This window comes from Motacilla alba, chromosome 2 (assembly GCF_015832195.1).
Source record: "Motacilla alba alba isolate MOTALB_02 chromosome 2, Motacilla_alba_V1.0_pri, whole genome shotgun sequence".
NCBI classification, from domain to species: Eukaryota; Metazoa; Chordata; class Aves; order Passeriformes; family Motacillidae; genus Motacilla; species Motacilla alba.
This window is the reverse complement of record NC_052017.1, coordinates 87148125-87175139: the sequence shown is the minus strand read 5'-3', so window position 1 is coordinate 87175139 and position 27015 is coordinate 87148125. Positions and strand designations below refer to the sequence as shown.

At 38.3% G+C, this 27015-nt stretch overlaps 1 protein-coding gene across 1 annotated transcript in view; it reads left to right on the top strand.

Annotated features, from left to right (window-relative positions):
* Nucleotides 1-27015, top strand: part of MOCOS (molybdenum cofactor sulfurase) — a 212404-nt gene that overhangs the window by 9109 nt on the left and 176280 nt on the right. The window contains exons 2-3 of the mRNA XM_038126791.1: nucleotides 19174-19263; nucleotides 21823-21889. Of these exons, the coding sequence (XP_037982719.1) occupies nucleotides 19174-19263; nucleotides 21823-21889 (157 nt within the window). The remainder of the gene's footprint in view (nucleotides 1-19173; nucleotides 19264-21822; nucleotides 21890-27015) is intronic.

Sequence of the window (27015 nt, the reverse complement as noted above, 5' to 3'; positions counted from 1 at the left end):
AAAACTGTGTGTAGGTAATTGTTGGTCATAGAGTTTGGTTGGTCATAGAGTTTGTGTTCACAACAGATGAAGCATTTGATTAATGAGTAATTTCCTGAAGAATTGGAATTGGCTGCTCAGGGAAGTGGCGGAGTCCCCATCCCTGGAGGTGTTGAAGAAATGACTGGATTGTGGTACTGTGCTATGCTTGAGTTCACAAAGTGGGGATTGGTCACAGTTTGGAGTCAATGACTTTGGAGGTCTTTTCCAACCTTAAAAATTCTATGGTTCTTTGATATCATGGAAGGTTGTCATGAAGTGTAGCAATATGATAATGTTCCTCTTCTTACTACCTTAGCATGGATATTTAGTGGCAGGTACAACACTGCCAAGACAGCCTGATATCACAAATGTGGGAGGACTCTTTGCCCTTCTAAAAAGGAGATCATTTAATACCACTATAAGTGCATGAAAATATGTGTCATTTAAATTCATCAGAAGCAACTTGGAAGACCTGGACTACATAAGAAATAAACTAAAAACCATGTAAGCTATGATTTGGGTAGCATGAAATTACATGCAAGAGATATTAAAATGCAAAAATAACCTTTAAGGGATGAATCAAAAGGTATACTTTTAAGATAGACTAAGGAAATAAGTGTGTGACACCTCTGAACTGCACTGCAGCTCACTTTTCCTGGTGACAGAGCAGCCCATGTGACTGGGATCCACAAACTCCATTTAGTTTTTCCCACTTCTGGTGTGGCTGAGGTGCATGTCCCTGACAGATTTTTTTCTGGTAATGAAACGAAGCCCTCTTTTTACAAATTGTTGGCTTTTTAGTCAACATTTCATTTGTGAATTGTCTCAGTATCACTCCAAACTCACCAAGATCAGAAATACAGAAGGAGAAAACTATGACAGTTGTAAAATCACTTTCTGTATATATTAAATATCCCCAAAAGCAATCTTAAATTGCAAAGCTGGAGTCTTAGTGAGAATCTCCTTCCTTCCTTCCTTCCTTCCTTCCTTCCTTCCTTCCTTCCTTCCTTCCTTCCTGCCTGCCTGCCTGCCTGCCTGCCTTCCCTCCTGCCTTCCTTCCTTCCTTCCTCCCCTCCCTCCCTCATTGTCTTTGATATAGGTCTTGAAAACATAGCTATAAATCTGAGGGTTTTTTGATAAATGAGTTGTGGATTTCAGTGAAACTATTCAAAATTCATGCTCAGGTGAAACTCTCTAAACTGGAATTTTATTAAAAAGTCATAGCACCAGCAGCTTTATCTGTTCTTTGTCCTTCAGGGTCACTTTCAGAGTAATAGGTTAACTTTTCTAATGATCAGAACAATATTGATTTGTTTTTCTTCTGCAGAAAGAGTAAAGGTTCTGATTTTGGGTTACATGGAAATTTAGCTTTTCATCAATTAGAACAGCAGCTGCTGATGTACTCTAACATAGCTAATGGCTCTACAGCATGGAAGAGATTACCATGCATTGAAGTGGTTCTCCCATGAACAGAGCACTGCAACTATAACTCCAACGTAAAGGAAGTCTATTCCTTGGGAAGCACCTCTTTTCCTTTCAAATACTAACAATTTAGGATTTGTTGCTGTTAAATATTTTCCTAGAGAAGGGTTGATCAAGAGTTCAAGTCACTTCAGTTACCTTCCTCAAAGCCGCTGTAAAAACACTGAGCTGAAGAAAGAGGTAGGGCATGAAGAAGGGGGAACGAGGTCTTGGTCAAAAAATAAGCTTTTAAAATATTCAGTATTCCTGTCACAAAGAGCTGTTTCAATAATAACTTCAACAGCTTATTTTAAAGTTGAGCTTTAAACTTTCCATCCTCTATTTCTGTAGAGGACTAAGTATATTAATTTGGAAAATAGAATTTAAACTGATCTTTAGTCATGAAATACGGATTGGAAAGAAACCAAACTTCTGTGAATGAGTGACTAAGTCATGATGGGTCTGTTAGGAGCTGCCTCATGTTCAGGCTTGGTGAAGCTCATCTGCAGAGCACAGGAAGCATCACTGCACCACAGGGCTGTGGAATCAGGGCTGCCTTCTAGGGAGCACGGACATGGCCCCAGCTTCTACTGATCCACTGGGACAGACAGGAGGACAGGAGACAAACCCTTCATGTGGCACTATGGGCAGCCTTTGAGATGTATGCTGTGTAAAAACAAATCATCCCTCCATCCCTTGTTCTTCAATATCATCTTGCCCAGAGGATGAGGCTACTGCAGGAAGATGCTGTCTAGGGATTGAAGCCATCTACTTCTCTCTTACAACTCATCCTCTTCGTTGTCCTTAGAAGCCTGTAATACTATGAGGCTGAGTATTTCATGAATGATGAAAAAGTATAAATTCTAATGAGTTAGTTCAGTACTTTATTTTTGTGAATTTCCTTTCAAGCTGGTGTTTTTCAAGGGTTGGAGAAGTCTTCCCCTCTCAGCGCCCCCAGTGTCAAATCTAAAAACACCGGCTTTTGTTGGAATATTTATATCCTGATTAGCAATAATGAAAGGCAAATCAGGCTTTTTAGATCATGAGTGCTAGAGTTACACATTTTAAAAAATTATGAAAAAAATAAAAAATTATGAAAAATTATGAAAGCCTCCTTTCCTTTGGATGTCGAGTTCACAGTGTGTAATGCTTGTTTGAAGGCACTCAGTCGATTTTCCAGGCTTTGCATCATTGAATGTGACAGCTCCTGTGAGATTAAAGAGCTGTTACCATCCAAACTTTATTCAGTTTTTCTTTCATTTCTGCAGCTACAGAGAAGGATAGGTGTACTTGTAAAGTGTCACAAGGATTACACTGCAATGCTTTCTGGATAAACTTCAGTGCCACTGAAGTGGGGGAAACAGTACCAAATAATCTCATGACAGCTGTCATGTCTCCAGAAGTATCTGATCAGATCTTCAAATCTGAATGCTGTATACCTTGTGGATACATTCAGCCTCTAGTATCCATCACTTTTGTTTTCATCCATTCTAGTTGTAGGAATGTGATCAGGCACTAAACTAATCAAATAGCTGTTAATTTGCAATGATCTCTCCTCAATCTTATATGTGAAATTATTTATAAAGAGTGAGGTATTCAGAAATTTTGAGGAAAACCTGTCTTTGCCTAGTTCCCACTTCTTCAAATGCTTCCTAAATTTTATGTTTAGAGAATGTGTCGTGTATTAAAAAAAATATTTGGATTGTTACATGTATTGAAATAGCATGAGAAATTCTCAAATGATTAAAACTGGTATTCATAATATAAAAATCTTCTAGGTATGAGGGGTGAAGCATGGAAGGGAGTCTCTTGGGTCTTTTACTTTAGTATAAGAGATTCTGTGTGTATCTGGTGTTTGCTTGATTGGTTGTTTTTTTTATAATCTAGCTACAGAACTTGTGGTCATTCTAGTCACTACATATGTCCTTTTTTTGTTTAGTTAGTTTGTTTGGGCATTCTTTTGTTGTTTTGGGGTTTTTTTGATTAGTTGGTTGGTTTGGGGTTTTTTGTTTTGTTTTTTTACTGTAGATTGAATTTCTCCTTAGTTGTAGAACAGAAGTAGCTGAATCCAGAAAAGAAACTTTACTGTTTAGGTTCTTAATTCAAATGAGATATAGCCAGTGTTGCCTATGTTGAATCTGCTTCACTGCATGGTGTATTCCATGTGGAATGATTCAGAAGAAAACAGCAGTCTAGTCTAACACTCTCTGGATATATGTTAGCTGGGGTTCCTGGCTTATAGACAGTAGTATATTAGGAAAAAAAAGAAACACTAGAAAAAAAAACAAACAAACAAAAAAAAAACCTATATAGGGAAGAATCTATTCCTATCAAAACTGATTGTTTCTTATTGTCTTTTCACTGAGCAGTCATTACAATGTGTATATATACAAATGTAGACAAAAAATATAAATAAATGGGTGTCTCTCTCTAAATCTGTGAATTTTATTCTCACTGTGGTGAGAACAAAAAGCATCATCTTTCATAGTAGAAGCAAGAAAACTGTTTCAAATTGGAAGGGGAATAGGGGAAAAAAGAGCACAGAGTAGGCATGGGAAAAAAAATTTGCCCTTAATACCTTTTTTCTTGTCTCTCAGTCAGAAGAAATGGGAAAAGAGAAGCCCTGTAGTAAAAAATAAAATACTCTATATACACTGTGCAATGACTGATCTCAGAAGGTTGACTTTATCCTAATCTTCTATGGAGGCAAAGTACCAGATATCTGGTGTCTACAAAATATTGAGGAATACTTGCTTTCCATGTGGAAACAGACTTCCTCAATGCAGGTATCTCACATGAAACCAGCACTCTGTGCAGCTGATTGCCTGGGCTCATTCTTGCTTTACTATTGGGGAGCCATTAATTTTGTTATGGTGGTGATTATCTGGACATAATTGGGATTGTTTGCATTCCAGTATTTATGGCACAAGCTTGGAGAGGAGTTTTGGAAAGCAAATAGATCTGGAATGAAACATGTAGAACCAATTGTTGTATGCACTGAGTTAGATGCATTCTTCGAGTTACCACTGTTTCAGGGTATTGTGACCCATATTTTTTTTCCATTAGTTGTTAGAATTTTTAATAGTCTAATTTGAAATGTGGTGGGCAGATTGAGATATCTCACTGAACCAGATTTACAATAGTTCTTACAGTTTCTTAGAAATTGGATCCTTCTTGAGGTAGCTTTAATTAAAGACACAAATGAGGGCACGCTAACATACTAGTTTTAAAATTAAAATTTTTATTTAACCAGTCTGATTTTGTTGTTCCTTTGCTTAGAGGTATGCTCCTTTCCCTTATAGTTTCCAAAGCTGTGATCCCTACCTTGGCTTGGCAAGGTTCTGTGCTCCACTAGGAACCTTGACTCACTATTTTAGAAAGTGGTGTTGATGTACTTAGGTTTTTCCTGGTGAAAAATGTTCATGCAGTTTTGCTAAAAATAAACAGAATTACAAGTTTATTTCATCTTAATAAGTAGCTTTAGAATGCAAGTTGTGGGAACCAAATGTGCTATTGTTGCCTTAAACATACTTGCTTTGGGGCATATGGTAATAAAATGTCTGCAAGCACAAATTCAACAAAAAGTAGAAATTTTGAGGATATAAAAAGAACTCATTACAGAAGCTCAGTACTATTCTGAGATGTTACCTCTAGTTATAGCAACTCTATATACCTCTAGTCTAGTCTGAGGATGTTTTTGAAAATCAACAGTGCATAAGTTAGCTTTGAAATAATAGCAAATTACTTTTCCAATTATGGTAATAATGTTCATTATTAATTAAATGATTAATCATCATAAATAATTCTCACCTCACTTAAAATTCCTCTCTATTCTCACTTCATGTTATGGAATCAGTTCCTGAATTTCTTCACTTGTGTAACTCTTCATGTGTCACCAGACAGCCTCTGCCCGTGTAACGATGAGGGTGTTCAGCCACCTGCTTTTACAGCATCTGTAGAAATGGTCTGTGAAGAAAGAGCAGCCTTTGGCCTGCCTAAGGAATTCCAGTAGCTCTAGCACTTCCGTGTGACTGTACTAGGTGTGGAGGAGGCTCCACATAGGGAATTGCTACCCATACTTGGAATCCGAGTGACTGTAGTCACTTCTGGAAGTGTATATGCCATCTGTAGTTTTATCTAGGTAGCATTTTCAAGTATCTTGTCTCAGAAACTGAGTGAGATATATTGTATGAATGTTGTGTCTGGTCTTGTCATTTATTCAAGTATTATACAGCTTGTGGGGGAAGACCTTGATTTTTAAATACATCATGTTTTCTTGGATGCTCTGAGGCAAACTGCAATAGCTGGTGTTGGGGCAGAGTTGTGAATTTAAGCTCAGACTTCAGAGATTAGGGAAACTGGAATATTTGTTTTCCCATGCATAATATTTTACAAGTGTTAATGAGGCCATTTGTATTTAGTACTTTGAATAATTTATGATGAAATTATAATTCTCTTTAATTTTGAAAGTCATTAGTATTGAAAGAAGTGCTATGTTTGAGAGAAATTATATTATGACCTAGTGAAGCTTATAAAACTCGGATGATGTAGTAATTGCTTTATTGCTGGGTCCATTAAAAAAAAAAAAAAAGGAAGAATGGTGAAACTCATTTTTGTAGCCAAAGGTATCCAATATAAGGTTCCTACCAAAAATGAAAATCTGTATATTTATATCAGGAGTGTCAGGCTGTCATTGGGTTTTTATGATGCTCAGATATTTATATCTCTTGGTACTAACTTAAATTTGACTAACTTCACTGGTTCTTCAAATGCTACTTTCATTTAAACATAAAGCATTCTGATAAACAAAGATGCAAAGGCGTAGTTGACTGAGTAGACTTGCATTAAACTGAGCAGGATTTGAACTCAGTCCCCAGTACTGGAATTCTATAGTGGATGCAAATTTATTCAGATTAGAGATGTGTCTGAGTCTGCAAAGGTACTGGTAACTGGGGTTAGCGTATTGTTACTGAAAGTTGGTTTTGTTTTTATTGAGTGTTGATGGTGTTCTGTAGACGTTGATTTTAATTGAAAGCAGATGTGATGGCTTCTAGGTTATGAGTTTGCCAAAAATACCAAAATGTACAATTGGAGAAGCGCTACAGAAGAGAAAGTGGAAAAGAGCTGTAAGGGAAGAGAGTCTTCAGGCTCACATCTGTTTTTCCTTATGTTCTGCTATGAAAAGCAACAAGAAAACACTAATTATCCTCTAAAGGGGGTATTTATTTACATATATTCATATACCCGTCTCAGCACTGCATACACAGGCACATTTGTGCATATTTGTAAATAAAGGTGTATAATATGTGCTAGGAGGAAATAAAGAATCACCTGGATGCCTTAAACACACCTCTGGAGCAGTTCTTCATTTGATGTAACTGCCTCTCGTAAATTGATTTGTGTGATTTTGAGATTCTATTACTTTTGTCTGTTATTACAGCACCCCTACTCCTCTTGTCTGTGGGTTATTACAAATGTTGTGCTTTTAAAATAGATACCTAGACTTTTAGAGATTGCATGCATACCCTAGAGACTGAAAATGTTTTGTAGGTGCCAGATGAAGATACAGCTGTATAAGCACTTGTCGTGGTTTGAGAGGAAATGAGTTTTTGGGAGGTGGTAGTGGTCAAACCAATAGGTGCCCAGATGTGGATATTGGCACCTGGTTTGACCATTGAGGATATGGATCCGCCTCTGAGAACACAGGGGTTAAAAGCGAGGAGCTCCCAGGGGATCGTCTCTCTTTTGGTTCCGGTCGGAGGAGAGTTCAGACCTCCCCTGCCCGGCTTCGGGCTGGGCGGGGGAGGGGAAAGCCATGCGGCCAAGGGAGGTAGGCCGGAGCCTTGGCAGAGGACGGGAGGCGATGGTTCAGTCAAGAGTGAGTTCCCCACAGAGATGGAAGAACTCAGAGAGGCAGCGGGCAGCCCCCCCTTCCTCAGGAGAGAGAGAGAGTGAGAGAGAGGTGCCAGTGCTATCTTGAACTTACCCGGCCTGGCCGAGGAAGACAAGTGGGGGGGCCTGGGGAAGCGTGCCCAGCGGAGAGCTAGTGTGGGAGTTCGAAATGAGCAGAGACTGTGATTTTAACCCTTCTGTGGGACGGTGGAAACCTGGCAAATGCTGATCCTCCGGGAGTTGAAGGAGAGAGAAACGGATAAGAAGAAATGTGCAGGTGTGATGAAAGCTGTGTAAGTGAAGAGCGATTGAGAGAAGTTGAGAGAATCCTAGGTGGAGGAGATGATGGAGTGGCTTTTGGCTGGACTTTTCTTGTATAGCTATGGATAGAACCTCTCCTGTAATACAGAGACTGCATTTTAGGGGGAGGCGGCGCCAAAGGAGTGATGTGAGCGGAGACGACAGGTGATGAAGTGCTGGTGAGACCCCTCGGCCCCAGGGGGTGAAATATTGGGGGGGACTGGTGTCCCGAAAAGGTGAGAGACTGTCGTTCTCTTCTGGAACTGGGCAAGGCATCCTTGAAAGGGGAAACCCTAAAAGCAGCTCTGGTCCATGTGCAGTGGTGAGAGCACTGAACATGGAAGGAAGAAGTCACGACGTGTAGTTGCTGAGTGACGGGGATTTACCTGTGGTGGCACAAGGAGGGCTCCTTCTCTCCTTGATGAAATGAGAAGTGATTGTCGGAAGGGTGGAGATGGACTGAGTTGATTATCTGAAGGGTGATGGACTGGATTAAGATCTAAGGTTTTGTGTTATTCTGTGAGAATTGAGTGGGGGGAGGAGAAATGTTTAAAAGGTTTTCCATTCTGCTCTGTGTGTTCATTTTATTGTAATTGTGTGATAATAAAGTTTTTTTCTTGTTTGCAAGTGGAGGCCTGCTTTGCTCTGTCTCTGATCACATCTCACAGCAGACACCAGGGAAGATGGGTTTTCATGGGGGCACTGGCATTGGGCCAGCGTCTAACCATGACAGCACTCCAATGCTTTTGATTAAAGAAAAGAAAATTTCACTTGTTTCAAAGGTGATTTGGGCTTCTGCGAAGATTGTAACCCAGCTCTTTAACTTGGCCTGGAACCAGAAAGGCAATCAGTGCAGTATGTTTAGGAAGTGCTGGCTATAGTGTATTTTTTAATGGTTCAACTCAGACTTACTTCCAAGGCTCTGGAAACCTGGACATGTGCGCTCATGTTTGAGTGGAGTTTGTTTCTCTTTGCAGAGCTGAGGTCTCTGTGACCTGAAGCAAAATTCTGCTTTGGTTATTCATTGTAGTACAGCAGAAATGCAATCAGACTCTGCATGGGGTCCTTTCGAGTCACTGGACTTTGGAAAAGAGTTTTGTTGTTGGGTTGCAGCCCTTTGAGTTCAGAGAGCCTATCTTCTGAAGGTGCAGTATCTGCACCCATGCAAGGTAATGTCTCTTGAAGGGCCAAAAACTCCTCCTTCTAAACAGCTTTATGGCAGCGTCCAACGGTGGATTGTTGCTGCCCAAAGTCAGATTCAAAGTAATCACCAAACTTGGAGAAGTTGTGTCACCTGCTAGCCATTCTTTAAGGAAGATGGTTGTAAATTAAATGTTTGTGCCAATAGCTCAAGAGATTTTTAGTTTTCTTTTAGAAACCTTTAATAAGGACATCAGGGAACTTTAAAATAAATTGAATATCTGGAAGCTGCATGCTGTTATTTGTATTTAAAGCAGGTCTGTTAAGTAGGATTTCTTTCATATACTACTGTTTTCAGACCTACTCATTAGCAAGCTGGTATTTTTTGTCAGAACTAGTTGACAAATCTCCACAGTTGCCAAACTGTTTCAGAATTTAAAAATTTTGTTTCCTATACCAGTATTTTTTGGTAAATGTATTTTTTCATTCCTAGAACATTTCTGAAAATGGTTGTTGGGTATTTGAATCTATGCTTGGTAATACCCCTAAGAAATGGAAGATCACCTGTGGAAACTAATTCAGGTTGAGTAAAATAAGGTAGTAACAGAACATTTATGCCAATGTTTAATTGCATACATATTAAATTTTATTTACAGAAACTTGTGTCCGTTATATTTTTTTGAGTGGAAACAATTTTATTTTCCAATTAGGAGATGCTTTTTGTACTGAAGTATTACAATTTTGTGGAGGTATCAAGAAATTACAGTCAATCCTCAACAAATTTACAAAATAATTCTTATTTTTAAAAAAATCCCTAAATAGGAGATAAGACTTTTTCATGAGTTCTGTTGTTGATATCTGCATACCTAATGTGCGCAATGAACTTCAGTAGAGGTTAAGCAATTGAGTATAATCTTACCTTTTAGGTTGGTCTGTTTATAGTTGAATAGTTTCCCCTGAGAGAGCAGTTTGGATCAAATTGCTCTAAAGTATAAGTTAATCTGTGGGAACTTGGAGCCAAAAGGTTTTATGATGGAAAAATGTCTAGATTAACCCAATACATATGCAGAAGAAAAGTTATACATAGTTTTTCATGCATACTTACTATCTCCCTAATGAAATCTCAGTGTTTTCTCTGCCTCATGAAAAATAAATTGTTTGTATTAAGTCTTAAGTATTTTCTCAGTAGTGATACTGAAACTCCTACACATAACATTTTTACACACCATTCTTCTTCACATTCTTGTGTGTGTGGTTTCACTTTTTGTTGACAGCTGCTCACTGGTAAAAAGGAGATACAGGAGATCTTTGTCAAGCATTATATATGGGCATTTCAAGCCTTGAAACTTCTCCCTGGTTTAATAATACTGGGGTATTTTTCTCACTACACTTCAATAATTTAGGAGTGTAAATCAGGAATAACAATTAGGAGTGTAACCCAAGAAATCTGGATGTGTTGGTCTATTGAGGTATTTTTCCAGTAAAATTAGGGACACTTACTCTAGGTTTCCAAAATTCTGAGATCATCTTCTGGAATGCCTGTTCTGCTCCCCCACTCCTGCTCTCCAATTCCCTGTTGCTCCCAGCTGGAAGGTGTATGGCTGGGATTTAAATAAGTTTTTGGAATTCCCATTTATTAGGAATAAAGGAACACTGCAGTTTTAGCCAGAGCAGGTGGAGAGGTGCTACTGAGTTGTCAAGGGAGCAATACCTGTTAAAGCTGAGTGGCTGAAGATAGATATTAAAACACAACAACGCTGACATGGGAAATATGAGAATACACTAATCATGGAAAAACAGTCTAGAGGTTGAGATGTAGTTTCTTACTAGGAAGACGCAATTCTGAAGCGCTGTTCTGGTTTGAGCAAATGGACTAACAACCTGCTTGTTTTTAATAGGGAGGTAGCTTAGCTGATGACTCTTGTAGCAAAGGACTGCCCACTGTGGGCCAGGAGAAACTTCATAGACCTCCCATCCTATGAGTATGGCTTTTGCTAAAGGCCTCACTCACACTCTTCATTCCACAGTCTTTGAATTTATGCACAGTTCCTCTTGGTAATGTGGTCATTTAGTTTTACATATTTTTCCCTGAAAGATCAAATTGATGCTGAACGGAAATTTATGCTTCACGTATTCTTACATCCCTGAAATTGATCTTCACTATTTGTTCCTGGACTTTTTGCTGGATTGTAGAAGGAAATCAGGGGCTCTAAATGTCTGTGGGGAGCCTTGTGTGAAGAACTTCCATTGCAGAATAACTTTACCACTGGTTTGCAGTAGCAGCCTTGCTTCTTTGCCAGAAAAAGCAGCAGAGAGAAGTACTGGTACATTTGCCAAACAAGGCGTTAATGTGGTCTTGTCATTGGGAAGGAATGATGGCCAGGAGGCACTTCTGCAGGGCCTCAACAGTGGGGAAAATTGATTTTTGCTCTCTATCATTGAGTGTTCATGGTGTGTACTAGTTCTCATGTGGGTTTTTAATTATTGCTATGGTTTTAAGTTCAACCCAAGGCTCCAGCTGCCAGAAGCTCATAAAGAATTATTTCTGTGTGATGAAATGAATTTTAAGGGAAAAGGGTTACTCGTTGGCTTTTGTTTTGAACTTAAATTTATCTTCTAGTGCTTTTGGAAACACATAAAATAACTTTAAAGGCTTTCTGTATATCTGCACAATTAATTTTATATATTTTGGAGAGAATATTGAGTCACTGTTTTGTCCTAGATTTCATATGAAGCCCATTATTTCAGGTCACAGAGCAAGAAATAGAACTGACTAGAAAAGTCAGTTTTAAACATTTTTTAAAGTCTGTGGCTGTTTCATGGGAAGAAAAGAAAGAAAAAAGAGCAGGAGTATGCTACTAGAATGTTTAGGTAATGACCGCTATTATAAACAGTTATTATGATTCCTTAAACATTGTTTTTTGTCATCATGTTTTCATCTCAAGAGGGAATTCTCTTTCCGACACAAAATTGCCTCTTTCCTACACAAATGTAAATTCTGTGAAATGTTCTGGAAAACCAACAAAAGCATTTTCCGGTAATAGAAGAATGGGGAATATGCTCTCTTTCAACTCTTCTTTCATGTGCTCAATTTCATCAGAGAGAAAGGGAAAAAAGAAAGAGACTGAAAGATGATCATATCTTCTGTAGGGAGGTGTGAATTCTGTTCTTCTGTCTGAGCAAGTTGTAGTTGTTTGAAGAAATGCATGAATATGAATCACTTGTGATGTATATTTCATCCAAAGACAGAGAGACAGGCTGCAGTAAGTTATTTGTATGAAGCTGGGGTACCTCTGGCTCATGCCCACAAATAAGACTTCAACCAGTCTCACACAACCCATTAAAGCTGTCCGTGGAAATAACATCACTGAGTGCAGTCGATATTTAATCCTGCCCCAGTGATGCACTGAGTAAAGGTATGCCTTACATGTAGGCCTGTAAGGGTGAAGGGGAGTGCTGATTGATCCCCGTCCTGCAGTCTCATTTAACACAGGAGTTGGCAAATGATGAAATTTGATGGCTTGCAGTTTTTATTTATATTTTTTTCTGTAGCTGTGAAGAATACATAGGTTTGGATGTGATTTCTTAGTAAATGTGAAATCATTGCTTTCTTTTGTGCTCCCCTCTTCCTCAGAACCACTAGGCTGTAAACTGAAACCTGCGAGTAGGGACTCATGTACATAGAACAGTGTCAGTGCATAATGACACTGAATAACCTCATCCACCTAAAGAGCTTTTGTGGAGTTGGTATAGCCCCTGCTGGGGAGTAGAGCAAGCAAAGAGAGTGTGTGGTATTCTCTTTAAAGGGTTTTGATGTTCTGCCTACTTTGCTGTAGGTAATAATGCAGTGAGAGCAAATAATGCAAGCCAATAGCACATGGAAAAAATAATGGGAAGTTATTATGGATAAATGTAATTGCACATTTCATGCTTTGCTTTTTGTAATGAGTCCATCAAGTCAAACACTCAAACACATTAATTAAACACCATTTTCCCACGGAACTCAGTAACTGGATAGCAGCCCTTAGAATATTGGTACCATTATCCAGGTTGGTCAGAGCCCAGTGTGGAGCAGCATTTGGCAGTCGGGTCAAACTGTGATTACTTGAATTGATGAATTTGGTGGACTGGCAGAATATGCCCCATGGCTGTGGGCTGACTGCTGCGTTACTTCACCAGGCCTGCAGCAATTAAGTCAAGTCATGCTGAGGAACTCCTTTAACTGCATACTAACTATTCCCACTAACTATTCCACTCCCTCTGGGTGGAGGCTTTGAGCATCTATGGCCTTGTCCATCAAGCAATATGCTTTTGTGGTCTTTTGAAGAGCTCCTTGGCCTTAAGCAAGGGAAATAAAACATTACCTTGTCTAGCAGAACAGGACTGTTTAGATGAGAGGCATGTTTTTATTGAGAAAACATACTCTGAAGTGATAGTTTGTCTAAATCGATGCCAAAAAGGAACTGAAGGTACAGACAAAAATATTCACTAAATGTTTAATCCAGAAAATACCCACCAAAGGCAAATCTCAAGCCTTATTAGGATTTCGTTTCCTTTTAATGCACTTTATTAATGGTTTTGCGTAATGAGGATCTTTATCTGTCTGTCCATACAGTGTGTAGGCATATCATGCCCTGTGTCAGGAACTTCAGGCACTTTTAGAAAGGCTATATGTACTACATTACATAGTTATAGCTACTTTTTGCTATTTAATTTAGGAACATCCCTTGGGGGAGCTAAGTCTTACACAGTGACTGGAAAGAAGGAGCTGACTCTAAAGGTATCTGACTTAGATAACTAAAATAACCTGGCAGCTGGATGTGACCCGGACATGTGTGCTGACAGCACGGAAGGCCAGCTGTATCCCAGGCTGCATCCAAAGCAGGACCAGCAGAATCAGAGAGGTGATTCTGCCCCTCTGCTCTGCTCTGTTGAGACCCCTCCCCCTGCAGTGCTGCAACCAGTTCTGGGGTCCTCAACACAGCAAGGACATGGACCTCTTAGAGCAACCTAGAGAAGGCCACCAATATGATTAGAGGAATGGAGCATCTCTCCCATAAGGAAAGGCTGAGAAAACTGGGATTGTTCAGCCTGGAGAAGAGAAGGTTTCGGGGTGATGTAATTGCAGCCTTCTGGTATTTGAAGCCTACAAGAAAGATGAAGAGAGACTTTTTACAAGAGCATGCAGTGACAGTGTCTTGGTTTGAAAACACATGTATCTGCTAAGGAAGGTAGGACCCCTCCCTGAAATGGAAAATTTAAACCCCCTCCCTCTGAATTGTTATAATTTTGAAATTAAGGGGCTCTCAGGCAAATATTCCTGCTCTCAGACATGGGAGCAGGAATAACAGTTCTTTATTAGGGAAGAAAATAAAAAATAAAAAAAACAATGCAGTAATACAAAACAACACTGACAGTGTCAGAGTATGATCTGAAACCCTGTTGGTCAGGGTGTTGGTAGCAGTCCAGTTGAAATGGTGGCTGCAGTCCTCCTGGAGTGGCAGATGTGGTTCTGTTGAAGCAGTGATCCTGCAGAAGGGTGTAGTCTTCCTCTGAAGATCTGGTAGTGGTGTAGATGGGCCTGTCTTCCTCTGGGAATCCAGTGGAAAGGCAGCTCTGGTATCCCAAAATCTATTATTATATCCAGTTAGGAATGCTTGGCTCCTCCCTCTGGGTGGAGCTTCTCACAATGGGATGATGTAATTTTGTCAGTCATACAGTGAGACTCAATGGCCCATTAACAGCAGATATCTCCCCTCAGCGAGGATTGGTTGTAGAAGAGATAAAGAAAAACTGCCCAATTAACAGAAGATAACTGCCTCACTTCTAACAGCTAGGAATAGAATACAGACCCCCATTTCCAGCCTAAGACAGGACAAGGGGGAATGACTTCAAACTGGAAGAGAGTTAGGTTTAGCTTATATATTAGGAAGAAATTCTTTAATGTGAGGGTGGTGAGGCACTGGAACAGGTTGCCTAGGGATGTCGTGGATGCCCCATCCCTTGAAGTGTTGGATGGGACTTCAGGCAACCTGGGCTAATGGACAGTGTCCCTGCTCATGGCAGGGTGGTTGGAATGAGATGATCTTTAAGGTCCCTTCCAACCCAAACCGTTCTATGATTCTAGGAGTCTGAGGTATCTGGTGTGATCCTACCTGTTAAAACCTCTCTGTGTCCAAATGAAATCACACTTGTCTACAACCTCTGCAGAGCCCACTTCTCCCTATTTTGTCACTTGTTTTTTCTCCTGCTTATGGCTTGGTATATGGAAATGTGATATTTATCTTTTGACAGATAATGTTTAATTTTGCCTTCAGCTTGTGTTTATTTCATACTGGTTTTGTTAATATTGCCATACTTAAGATATATATTCTCTCCCTAGGGCATTTTCTGTGACTGCTTTCCAAGTAATATTGTGTATATAATCTTACTGAATAGCAATTATATCCACCAATCAAAATTTATGACTCTGTAGAGTTGCTGCCTTGTAACTACACATTTCATTCTTTATTATGAGGCTTTGGGCAATATAACTGGCAGCCTGTAATCAGTTGGAGTGCAGGAATTTTGAAGTGTCAGGACTGTGAGAAATAACCTGTGAAGCTCATGTTGGCTTGTTTTGGTGACTGTAGTAGAATCGCAGAATAACAAAAGGTTAAGGAGGTGAACACAGAGTGTCCAGATGGTGCATAGGTAAATTGGTTATTTTTGGAAGTGATACTTGGACAGAAAGTTCAGAAATGTGTAGCACCAAGAACAGTTTCAAGGATTAGAAGAACATATTTCATAATACTAAAGTAGTAAATCATTCAGCCAGAGAGGAGCTGGGTGACTAGACATGAGTTTATGGGTGGATTGTGAAGTAGGAGACACCTTAGTCACTTAGTGCCATGTGGCACGAGGCCATTGTTGAAAGTGCCTCCAGGGTGGCTCTCTGTGCTTCCCCCTAGACTATCCTCTGGGTGGTAGACATTTACACAGCTTAGCAGTCACTAAAAGATTTAGTAAAGATGCAACTGCCTTGTTCAACTTTCAGTTCATCAAATGATGTCTTTCAATTTCTTTTAAGTCAGGTGGAGTCACATTTTAGGCAAGTGTACTTTGTCAGAAGCAGATATTTGGCTCACAACAATCAATCTGGTAGTTTGTCTTGTATGTTTTGCAGGTTCTCAGACTTTTGTGCAGTTGAGTGTTCTCACTTGGCCTTAAACTCTAATATTGAAATGCTCCAAATTAAATTATCTTTTTCCTTTTAAGAGATAGAAATGTTCAGTTTAACTGGCTTTTATGAGGCTGTATATAGGTGTGCACTCATGAAGTTTTTTTACGAGGGGCCAAGAGCACACAGAGATGGTAAATGCTATGTTAAGAGATGAACTGTAGCGCATAAGGAGATCAGAGAGCTGGGCTGGGGCTTTTTCTGCAGGACAGACTGGCCTGTATTGGTTCCCAAAGAGTTCCCCATGTAAAATTAATCTGCAAGAATATTAGCATATGAATATTGCAGCTTATGAACCGATACTCTAGCTGAATAACTCTCTATAACTAATGCCAACACATTACATGGTTTTTGATACTTGTATTAAAAAAAAAAAAAACTACTTCTAAAATATGATTTTATCAAATAGTTGGTGTATTATTAGACCAGTGAAGTCAGTTACACACTCCAAACATAATAGTATGTAAATTAAACTAAAAGTTAATTTTGCATTTTTCCTGAGCAATGAAACGATGTCCTGATGGATATTGCATTTTAATGTTTTTTTGGTTGATCATGTTATATTTTCTTTCTGCTGGTATTTCCCATAAACAGTATAATTTCATAGTGCTGACAGCCTATATACTAAATACCACAGTGAAACAATGGGAACTGTATTGTTCCCCATATACTGACAAATCTCTTTGCCTAATGTGCATTCAATAAAGATGAAATAGCAAATGTTATTAAACCAGGAGAAAAACACAATGAAAGTTATTAATATGTTTTTTTTCCTGTTGTGTTATACATGTGCCACTTCTTTTTTCTTTTCTTTAAAAATACAATTTAGTTGAAATAAGACAGCAAGATAAAACTACATCATAAAAGTGCAATAGCAATGAAGATATTTGTTTCAGAGCAGCCTCAAAAGACGAGAGAGCCCATTTCTTTTTTTTGGGCAGTGGGAGAGAGTATTAAATGCTGTTCTCTGTTTTCAATTAAACAGCAGCATTAAATATAAAATAAAAGTTTAAGAATTAATAATATTTCCTTCCTCAGCCAAATTTACTCACAGATTTTAAAAGTATTATACCCAGAGGAGGAGTTTAAAAAATGACTAGCTGGTTTTTATACTTCCATTTCACAGAACTGCAATATTGTTCTTCATCATGAGCTGCATAAGGAATCAAATTTGAAAAACCACTTAAGCGGCCTTTACCTGGAGGTCTTTTAGTCCACATTGTCTCGCAGGAGTGTTGGTCAGGATGGGAAGTGCCTGTCCTTTGTCAGTGGATGGTTTGTGTTTGAGGAGCCTCAGCCAGTTGCCTGTTTTTTGCTCATGCTGTAGGGCTGTGCAATGACTTCAGTGCTGTCTCCATCCTTGGGGCCAAAAGTCCAAACACAGAAGCTGCTCCCAGAGGAGCATCACCTGGCTGTGCTCCTGGAGCCCATGAGAGCCAAATGGTGCCTCTGTGGAGGCTTTGTTGGAAGAGTGTTAGCCAGGGTGGTTCCCTCCAGGACAGCAGTTCTTCCACCTGTGTCTGGCTCAGGGCTGCCTCTTCCCGTTCTCATCCTGTCTTTCCCACCTCTCCCAGCTGTAGCCAGTGACTGTGGGCTGCCTGTTGCCCTGACTGCTGCTGTTGGAGCTGGTGGAGGTTGTGGCTGTTGCTCCATCCTTTAGCTCCATCTCAGGGCCTGCCAGAGCTTTTGGCGCCAAGCTGCAGGTCCTGGGGTGGCCATGGGGAGCATATGTCCTGCTGGAGGGAAAGCTGCTGTCCCCTTGCTGGCAGAAGGTGTGCCACAGTGCTGGGCAGGGGCCCAGCTGTGTCCTGCCATGGGCAGTGTGCTCTCTTTCTGCAAAGCCCTGCATTCCTGCGAAGAGCTGAACGGCAGTTGGGAACTGAGCAGGACAGACCTCCATATGCATTTTGACCCCTGAGTGCTTGTGTGTGCTGCTTCATACTGCTTGGGAGAAACTTCCTAGGATTCATCTTTTTTAAATAAGTAAAAACCTAAAAAAACATGTACAGCTAATAAGTTGACCCTTATTTTTTTCTGACCCTTGGTTTTGTCCATGCTCTACCCCTTGAAGCACATTAAAACACTTGTCTGACTTCAAACCATCATTAAGAATTTGGCTTCTGCTAGGCACTCTAAGTGAGGAAATCTTAAGGCAGGAGAGGAGTCTTCTCTTTTGAAAAGAAGAAGTGGGTGTCTGGATTGGTTTTATTATTAGCCCTGCCTCACAGCTTTACCCACTGGATTACTGCTACAGTGACATAATATATAATATTATATATTTCCAAGTGTCAAGACGTCTCATTTAAAGCTTAACTCAATTTTAAATCCATATGGAAAGGGAAGACCTTTAAAATACTTAATAAATTCTAATCTTAATCATATTCATCATTATTAAAATTTGAAATAGGTTGAAATACTTAAGGTAAGTGAAATGAGAAAACTAATAAAGAGCATGGAACACACTGGAGAAATGGAAGAATGATTGCTAAACATTAAGAAATCTAAAATGGCCAAACATGAAAAAGCCCTCATTTCCAATAAGCATTATTTAAAAGTTTTGCAATAGCTTAATAATATAAAAGAAGATTTTAGAAATTAATTGAATGTTAAGTGCAGCAGAGTGAAGAGACATGATTAAATACATTAAAAATTCTTCTACTAGTCCTGTCTTTGGTCTTCGGAAAGGATTTAGGTCTTGTCAGTTCTTGAGAGAGTTGCGTCACCTGTCAGCAAGGAGACGTCACTATTGGTGTTGCTGTTAATAATAATTATTAGCATTGTGGTAATAGTAGTTTTCATAATAAGTAATGCCTAGAAGTAGCAAGGTACTATGGCTGAAGACACCAGCTTGCTCAGTTTTGTACGGAACAAACAAGATTTTTCTCTTCCAAGGATTGTGTAATCTAAGTGTGAAAGGAAGGACCTCTTTGGTTTTAATTAAAAATTATACAGAATGTATAATTTTTAATCAAAAATGTAATCAAAATGTTTGCCTTCTATTGTTTCATCCTTTTTTTAAAATTTTCTGCTAGTGAATGAAAAGAGGTATTTGAACGGTGCACTTCACAATGTAATCTGTGTGAAAAAAATGGCATTGAATCTTTTAAAAATTGAAATTAGTAATTGTATTTATATTTTAGGGATTACTTACCTTGACCATGCTGGTTCAGCACTTTTCCCAGAGAGTCTACTTAAAGCTTTTACTGATGACCTCAGAAACAACGTTTATGGTAAGTGCAAAGCAATGTTCCCATGAGTCTTCTCAACTTTCCATCTAAATCATTCAAAACTGAGCTTCTTGGAAGAGACCTTCTGCAGGCTTTTTAATGCTGCTGTAGAGTAGTTGGAAGACCATTGCTTTTACAAAGGAGGCATAGGCCCTTTGTGTCACCCCTGGCTTCATTCTCTGATGGCCAAGAACCTGTCTAGGTTGGTAAAGAAGAAAGATCAAAGCAAACATGGCTCTGTTGCATGACTCTGTTAGGGCACCAGTCTTGGGATAAAGAAATACATTTTAGCTATAAGCATTGTTCATTCTTTGTGTTTTTTTCCACACAAAAATGCAAACCTAGTTTCTTATGTAAGGACCAGAATCCAGAACCACCCTCCTTCTCAGAGTCATCACACAGAGCTTATGCTGTGTATAAAACTCTTAGTATTAAGAATTTAATTCAGAAGATAGCGCAAAGATCCCAAGTGAATTTAGGCACAGAATAGGTGCTATTAGACTTTGCTCTGCTCTGACTATCAAACTTTGGTGCCTACTCAGAAAAAGGATAGGTATTGCCAAAGCAATCCTGTGCAGAGGAATGTGAGTAAAAGCATCTACAGAATTCTGTAGACTCTTACAGCACCACCTGTTAGCACTTCCTCCCCAGATCATCTGCCTAAACCTTTAATTTCTTTCTGATGTTATTATCTAGCCTAGAATCACACACTGGGTGTGATTTTATACAAAGTGAGCAGCATCCATTGTATAAGAAATATTGATACTGTGTGAGACAATTTACATTAGAGTCATGCTCAACCAGAAAAAAAATATACTGCACAGTATTATGCTGTGAGAAGTCCTACTGAAGTAATCAAATTTCCTATGGTGTGTTACTATCTGTGGGTCATGTGTCCTTTTTGATAGTTTTGTGTCTTCCTTGTGCTCCCTGCTACATGGAAGAAAGGGATTCCTCACTTGGGAACTAGGTACTACTGCTTTACAAGAAAATGCTTGATCACTCCAGCACTGGCACATGTGTGCTCATCACCTGGGCAAGCCACTTGAGAGTTTTGGGTAGTGTTCATGTTCCATGTGCCGTTATGTCATTTCCCCCTATTCTTTTTCCTGAATGCTGGCAAGGCTGGGATCCAGAGCATAAATTTGAGTTCCACTACAAAATAAGTGTTATTCTTTATAGAGATAGGGGCTTTTTTTCTGTTGTAACAAAATACATCGATTTGATTACATTAAAGATCTCCTATTCAAGTGCATGCCAGTGATAAAAAATTAATGTTCTGTCACCATAGACATTGTAAAGTGAAATGTCTGCACTCTGATCTTAGTTATTTCAAACAACATTGGGCTCAACCCTTTTAATAAGTACCATCTGTGGGAAAAAAAAAAAGTGAATCAATTGAGTGTTTGTGACTAGAAATAGTAGTAATGCCAGTATGGAGCAGATTTGCATAGTACCTGTAATGCTATAAGAGAACAAATTGTATATTTTAATTGGTATTTTCATCTAAAATGATTAGAAGAGCTCCAGCATGGTGAATTTTTTTTCCCCAGTTACAACTCATACTCTAAGGACAGCATAAGAAGAGTTAATTTAACAAACACAGATGTGAATGAAGGGGGAGTTTGACTTGCAGCTTTTTTATTTTCTTGATGACAATCCACAGGCCCAAAGAACTGCAGTTTAGCTGTTGCATGTGTAAATGAGGGAAAGTAATATAAGTAACAGATAGTCTCACTTCTAAATTGAAAATATTTGAATTGGAAATTACAGAAATGTAACATCAGACATGAAAAGTCTAAGTTTTGTATTTCAGCTCTACAGTTATTATTTTCAGCACATTCACTCAACAACTTTCAGCAGTGTAACTTAAATTTTGAAAAGACTAGCTAATATTGAAGCCTACTGCAAAAACTGGGTTAGGATAGCAATTTTTTTTCCTTATTCCCTTTCCAAACTGTTTTTGCATGTTCTCTAAGTATTTGCTAATAGGAAAGTGTGCTGTGTCTGGCTGAATATTGCTGTAATCATTTTTGCTCCAGAAGATAAAATCATGCTGTCTTAATTGTTATATAAGCTTGTGCTGAGTTGGGCTAAGGTGGCTACTAATTTTGCAATAAAATTTATATTTCGATGAATTATTTGAGTTTCAGACACTAGAAAACCAAGGATTAATTCTTCTGTCCAATCATGATTGTCTGTTATCTCCAGATCGTGTCTTTTGCTTCTTATCTACTGCACAAATACAAATGCACATTTATGGATGTGCATTCTATCTGTAGTTTTTCTAGTATGTTTGTGCATATGCAGTTTCATTTTCTTTTTAGGGGAACTGCCTAAATATTAGTGAGAGATCCAGCTGAAGTTTCTAGGTCTGTCATAATTGCTGTACCCTGTTGTATGTCCGTTCTCTTGACTAAGGGGCTTCAGGGAATTGCTGTGAAGTATGCATTGAATCTTTATCATCTTTTAGGCTCTCTTGGTGTAATACTTTGATAAAAGAGAAATTTAATAGCAAAATTTGGATTAATGATTAATTTCTGTATCTCTGTTGTCTCCTAGGCAACCCTCATAGTCAGAATATCAGCAGCAAGCTGACGTATGACACAATCGAGCATGTTCGATACAGGTAGAATAACCTTTATTTCAGATGATGTATGATGTAATTGATAGTTTCTATTTTTGTTAGGCCTGCACTGTTTTGATGACTTTGATGTGATACCATTTTCTAAGGGTCATCTGTAATACCTAAAGAAAACACCTCACTCTTAAAACACAAGGTATTTGGATATGATCCAATCAAGTCTTGGATCATATAAGTTCTTTTTCTCCCAGATGCCCAAATCCTCAAAGTCCTGTAGTTAATTTAGTGCTGTAATACAAGTCTACAGTTTTAATTAAGATGTAGGATTTGAAATTTCAGAAGTGATTATTAGTAAGATGGTATGGTAAGATAGTAAGGTGGGACTAGGTGAAAAGACGTTAAAATTCAGATAAAATTAAATAGGGTGTAATGGCTTTTGAGAATTTACAAAAAGCTTATGGGAATGTGTACATTGTTCTACAGCAGGTACTTACTTCCATTGGAGTAATAAAATACTTTTTAAAGCAGTTTTAGTATAACTTTTAAGAGTAGAAAAAAGAAAAGATAAAATTGAGTGTGGGGCTTCTGGGTATGGGCAAGAAAATAAACTGATTCTTTGAACAAAGTATTCCTTTGAAAGCTCAGGATGGAGTGTGCTGAAGGTACGCATCTTGCAATTGATTTGTCATAATTTACATCATGATGTAATATATCACTTAGGCACTTGGTTATTGGTTTTAGGGATTTGTTTCAGAAAACTCTTGCTATTTTATAAAATACATTTTTATCACAGGATATGGATGCTTTGAGTTTATTTGCCTGCCTTTAATGACATACTTAAAGCAAGTAAAGAATGTAATGGTTTCCTATTTTATTTTCTTCGTTGAAAGTAAATATTTCTCCAAAACACATTGCAGAATTCAGATCAATAGCGTTGTAGTGTTCATAGTTGTAATGAAGAAAATCTGTTTTATACCTCTCAGCTGCATTTTCTCTGACTGTTTTTATGGGAGTGTAAAAAACTCAAGAATTTCTGGTTGGATGCTGCTGCTGGCTACAATCTGTTTCCCCCTTCCCATCACCAGCTTTCTGGAGAAAGCATTTCTGTTTGCTTCTGCCACAACCCTCTCTTAATGCTGTGCAGGATGTCAACCTAATAATGTATGGCCGAATGAAATGAGAGAGACTAACCATGAGGAATAGCTGTCTTCAGAAGCAGACTCTTACAGCCAATTACAGCAATACCCACAGTCTGCAGAGTCTTTTGATCAAACCTGTGTGCTTGCATGCAGTTAGCATTCTGATTTCCATTTACTGAGAGCTGTTGCAATGTTGCCGTTTCACAGTTCTGCTTATGAAGGCACAGTAGGAAGCGTAACTGTTTTTAGAATAATTACTATTGTACTATGTGTTCTTTTTTGTTAGGGAATAAGGAAATAAGCTTTCACTGAGTAAAAACCTAGATCACTTACTTGAAAAGAACTAACATCTTCAGCATGTTTTATTTTGGATGCTCATTTAAAAGAGCTTGAGACTTTTTAAGGGCAGAATGGGTGATGACAAGAACATACCAATGTTAGTATTGAGGGTTTTTTTGTGTGTTTTGTTTTTTTAAAAATGCCTTCTGCATCTGAATGAACATTTTTTGGTATTACACCTGATAGAATTTTTCATCTGTCCCTAAAGAAATGCAGCCATTTTTAAACTCCCAATAAAAATTTTAAAAGCATTGTCATCAAAAAGGCTTAGTCATAAAAATTCAGGAAGAAAATGCCCCAAACCAACTGTCAATAAGTCAGCTATCCAAAATGCAATAAAAGTATATTAAAAATCTATACCTCTATGCCATTGCAGCTAATCAAAATAAGCAGTATGACAAGACAGGGAGACAGGCAGCTCTGTCCTGCATCACAGTGCATAGACTGGATTTCCTCAGTGAAAGTCAGCAGGTAGTTTTAAAAAGCTTAAAATTAGTTGGTGGCTTGTAATTTGGCTTCTGGTGCATGGTTGCAGTCAGAAGTATAGCTTTTTTTCAGTGTTTGACTCCAAGACAATGCTATTTTATTTTTTTAAATTATTTTTTAAATTTGGTTTTCTGAGGTGATCACACAATCAATTAATTAAAAATTAACACCAAACTTAATTTCAGATTTGTATTTGCTGATATGGATGACAGCAGCATTAGAATAGACTTTCCTAATCTGTCGTGTACACTGTTCAATGGTACACAGCTGAGGGATTTGGTTTTACCTTCATATCTGCTTGACAGAGAGAAACTGTTCGTAGAATGTGGCTTTGCAATAGAATAACAGAAATAATTAATTAATTGAGTCAGTGGATGTTTTCTCTGATTTACAAAACTATAATAAGATGCTTTACCTCTTGACCAATTCAAGTGCAGTAAGATTAGAAATACCTATTTTATTCTTAAAAACATTGCTTCTCTTTTCTTAATGTGAACTGCTGAGTGATTTTAAGCATTGTGCATATCTCAACATTAACCATGAGTGATGCTGAAAAGAAGAAGCAAGAAATATAATAAACCTTACAGAAATGTATTACATGTATGCGTCAAAAGATTATAGATCCGTTTTTATTGCTTTGCTTATGGATGTATGGCACTGCCATTGCTCCACTTCCACACAGCTAGAGAGCAGGAGTACAATATCTCCTTATGATGCTGCAGTTAATGTAACTCAGAAATTCATTACACTGAGTATTAAATAACCCTTTACCAATATGCAAGCATTCTAAAATACTAGATTTCTGAATATTTTAACACATTGTCCTTGTGGATCTCGCACTTGCAATATCAAATAGTGCAGCAGTGTCTTCTAACAAGAACCAGACTGAAGTTTGAAATCTGTGATGTGTTTAAGATATACAACAGGATACTTTTTCATGTATACACAGTGTTGTAATAGAATTTTGATGACCTTGAACTTTCAGGTCCTATGAAGTGTTAAGCTGAATCATGCTTTGGGAATTCAAATATATATGTTTTAAAAAGACCAGAAATTTCAGTTATGATTTTGGTACCAAGCATCTCCTAGACTGTGGCAATATGAACATTACAGAATTTTCTCACTGAAGCTAAAAGGATTAAGCATTGAGCTAAATGGGATCAAGTTAAAATATAGAACCAAAAGATGTATTTCTATAAGGGCTTCTCTCAAAATATGCTGTCTAAGGGAACTGTAAGAGTAGATTAATCAGTACATACAATCAAAAACAGGTACAGTGGGCATGCACAAAACGACTGTAAATGGCTCAGTGTTTTAAAAATATATTTGTTTCATAGGTGGTACCAGATTATGCTAAGGAAACAGTCCCATAAATGCTGTTTATAATTTCATTTGTGTTGTATTTTTGGAGAACATTTCATGATAGCAAGATAGAATTTTACATTCCTTCTGCAAGCATCATACCTTGCTTATGAAATAAGTTTCCATTCCAAGTCTTTTCTTTAAGTTAAAGCATTTTGAAATGGTGTTTTGTTCAAGATAGGGATTTTTTTTAAACTCCGGGTTTAAGCAGTTCCATGTCTGAAAACAGTAATGTTGGAACTGAAACATACATGAGAATGGCTTGACCTTTCCTGCACAGTAAGAAGTAGTAGATACAGTATCTTCTTAGTATCGATTTGTTCTTTGGAAAGGTCATTGACAGGAGACCGTATGGATGAGTGACATCTGAGCACTGCATCCTGTCCTACTTAATGGCACCATCAGCTTGAAAACCTTGTTTCTAGTCTAGGGTGGTTCAGCCCTTTTGCATCCTTGTTTTAGAGCACCATTTGCAATCACTGCTTTTCCTGATCCCACTGCTCAGTGGGACAACTCTAAAGTACCACAGTTGGTGAAGTCCTGCAAAAGGTCACTGTGCTCGCTGCAGTGACTCTGTACATGTAAATGAGAGAGGCATTAGAATATAATTAGGAATAATGGATAGGTTTTTTGGAAGAGTTTAGGCAAGAGGGCTGATCTTTTCCTCACGGTTCATGAAATTATTTAGGCAATGAATTATTTGTGCAATTAAACAATTCCAGTGAGTGGCTGATGACCCCACTGTGGGCTCTGTCATGTGCTGAGTGACAGCACAGCAGGGGCTTTGGTGCAGATGCTTCTTGTTTTTCCCTCAGCCACACCTAGCCTTTTGTGCAAAGGACTCCATTTTATAAACAGTTGTTTCTATGAGTCAATCTATTACTTTTGTAGGGTTTAGTCTTTGCAATCCTATGCAAGGTAGTAAAAAGCTTCTGGTCAGGGTAAGAGGTCATTTTTGAATGAGTTAGGAGACTGTTTTAAGAACAAGTAAAATCACTTTGTTTTACTTTGGAACTTTGCTCCCGGACTTTCAGCTCTATTTTAATAAATTCATTAATCGTTAACTTGATGAGCTGAAGCTTTAGAAAGGAATTTTCTAATGCCTTCTGTTACTCTTCTGGTAGTCAGTTTTATACCTTCATATATATGGAGAGTAGCAAATAAAATTGGTACATGCACTGCCATGCTCTCTGACTAATCTTTGTTGCATAGAGAGTCAAATCTGGAATGCTTCATTTATTGAAAGAAATAAATTCCTCAGTAAAATAAATTAAAAGCTGGAGGTCAAGATTGCTAGTTTATGAACAAAAAGGATGAAATGCTTCTGGGAAATTCTGAGTTTTATTAGTATGGGTGGCTAGAATGTTTTGCATAGAGGTCTGAAAAAGACTAGATACAACCTTTTTATTTTTTTTCTTTCTGATTCAGAAAAGAACCCTCAGGACTCTGCTTTTATAATATATTTGTGACAAAGAAGCTATGGACACTAAATTTAAATAAGATCTTTCTGTGCCATTGCTCTCTAGATAACATTCAGAGTAGGGAGAGTGGTACAGGCTTACTTGGATTCAGGCCACTGGTTTTGTTCACATATTTTTAAATGCACACAGCCTTGATGCCTCCTCAGCTGCTTTTTTGGCAGTGACCCAACAGCCTCTGTGCCCATGGGGAGGTCTTTGAAAGGGCACATGAGCTGATGAATGAGATAGTCCAACTGGAGCAAAGCACTGATAAAAATAGTGAAATTTCTCCAATGCAAATTCCTTTTTTTCATTTTCTCAGTCTCTTTCAGGATTTATATGGAAACTTTTTTCCCCTCCCAAGGCTATACAATACTTAAAGAAG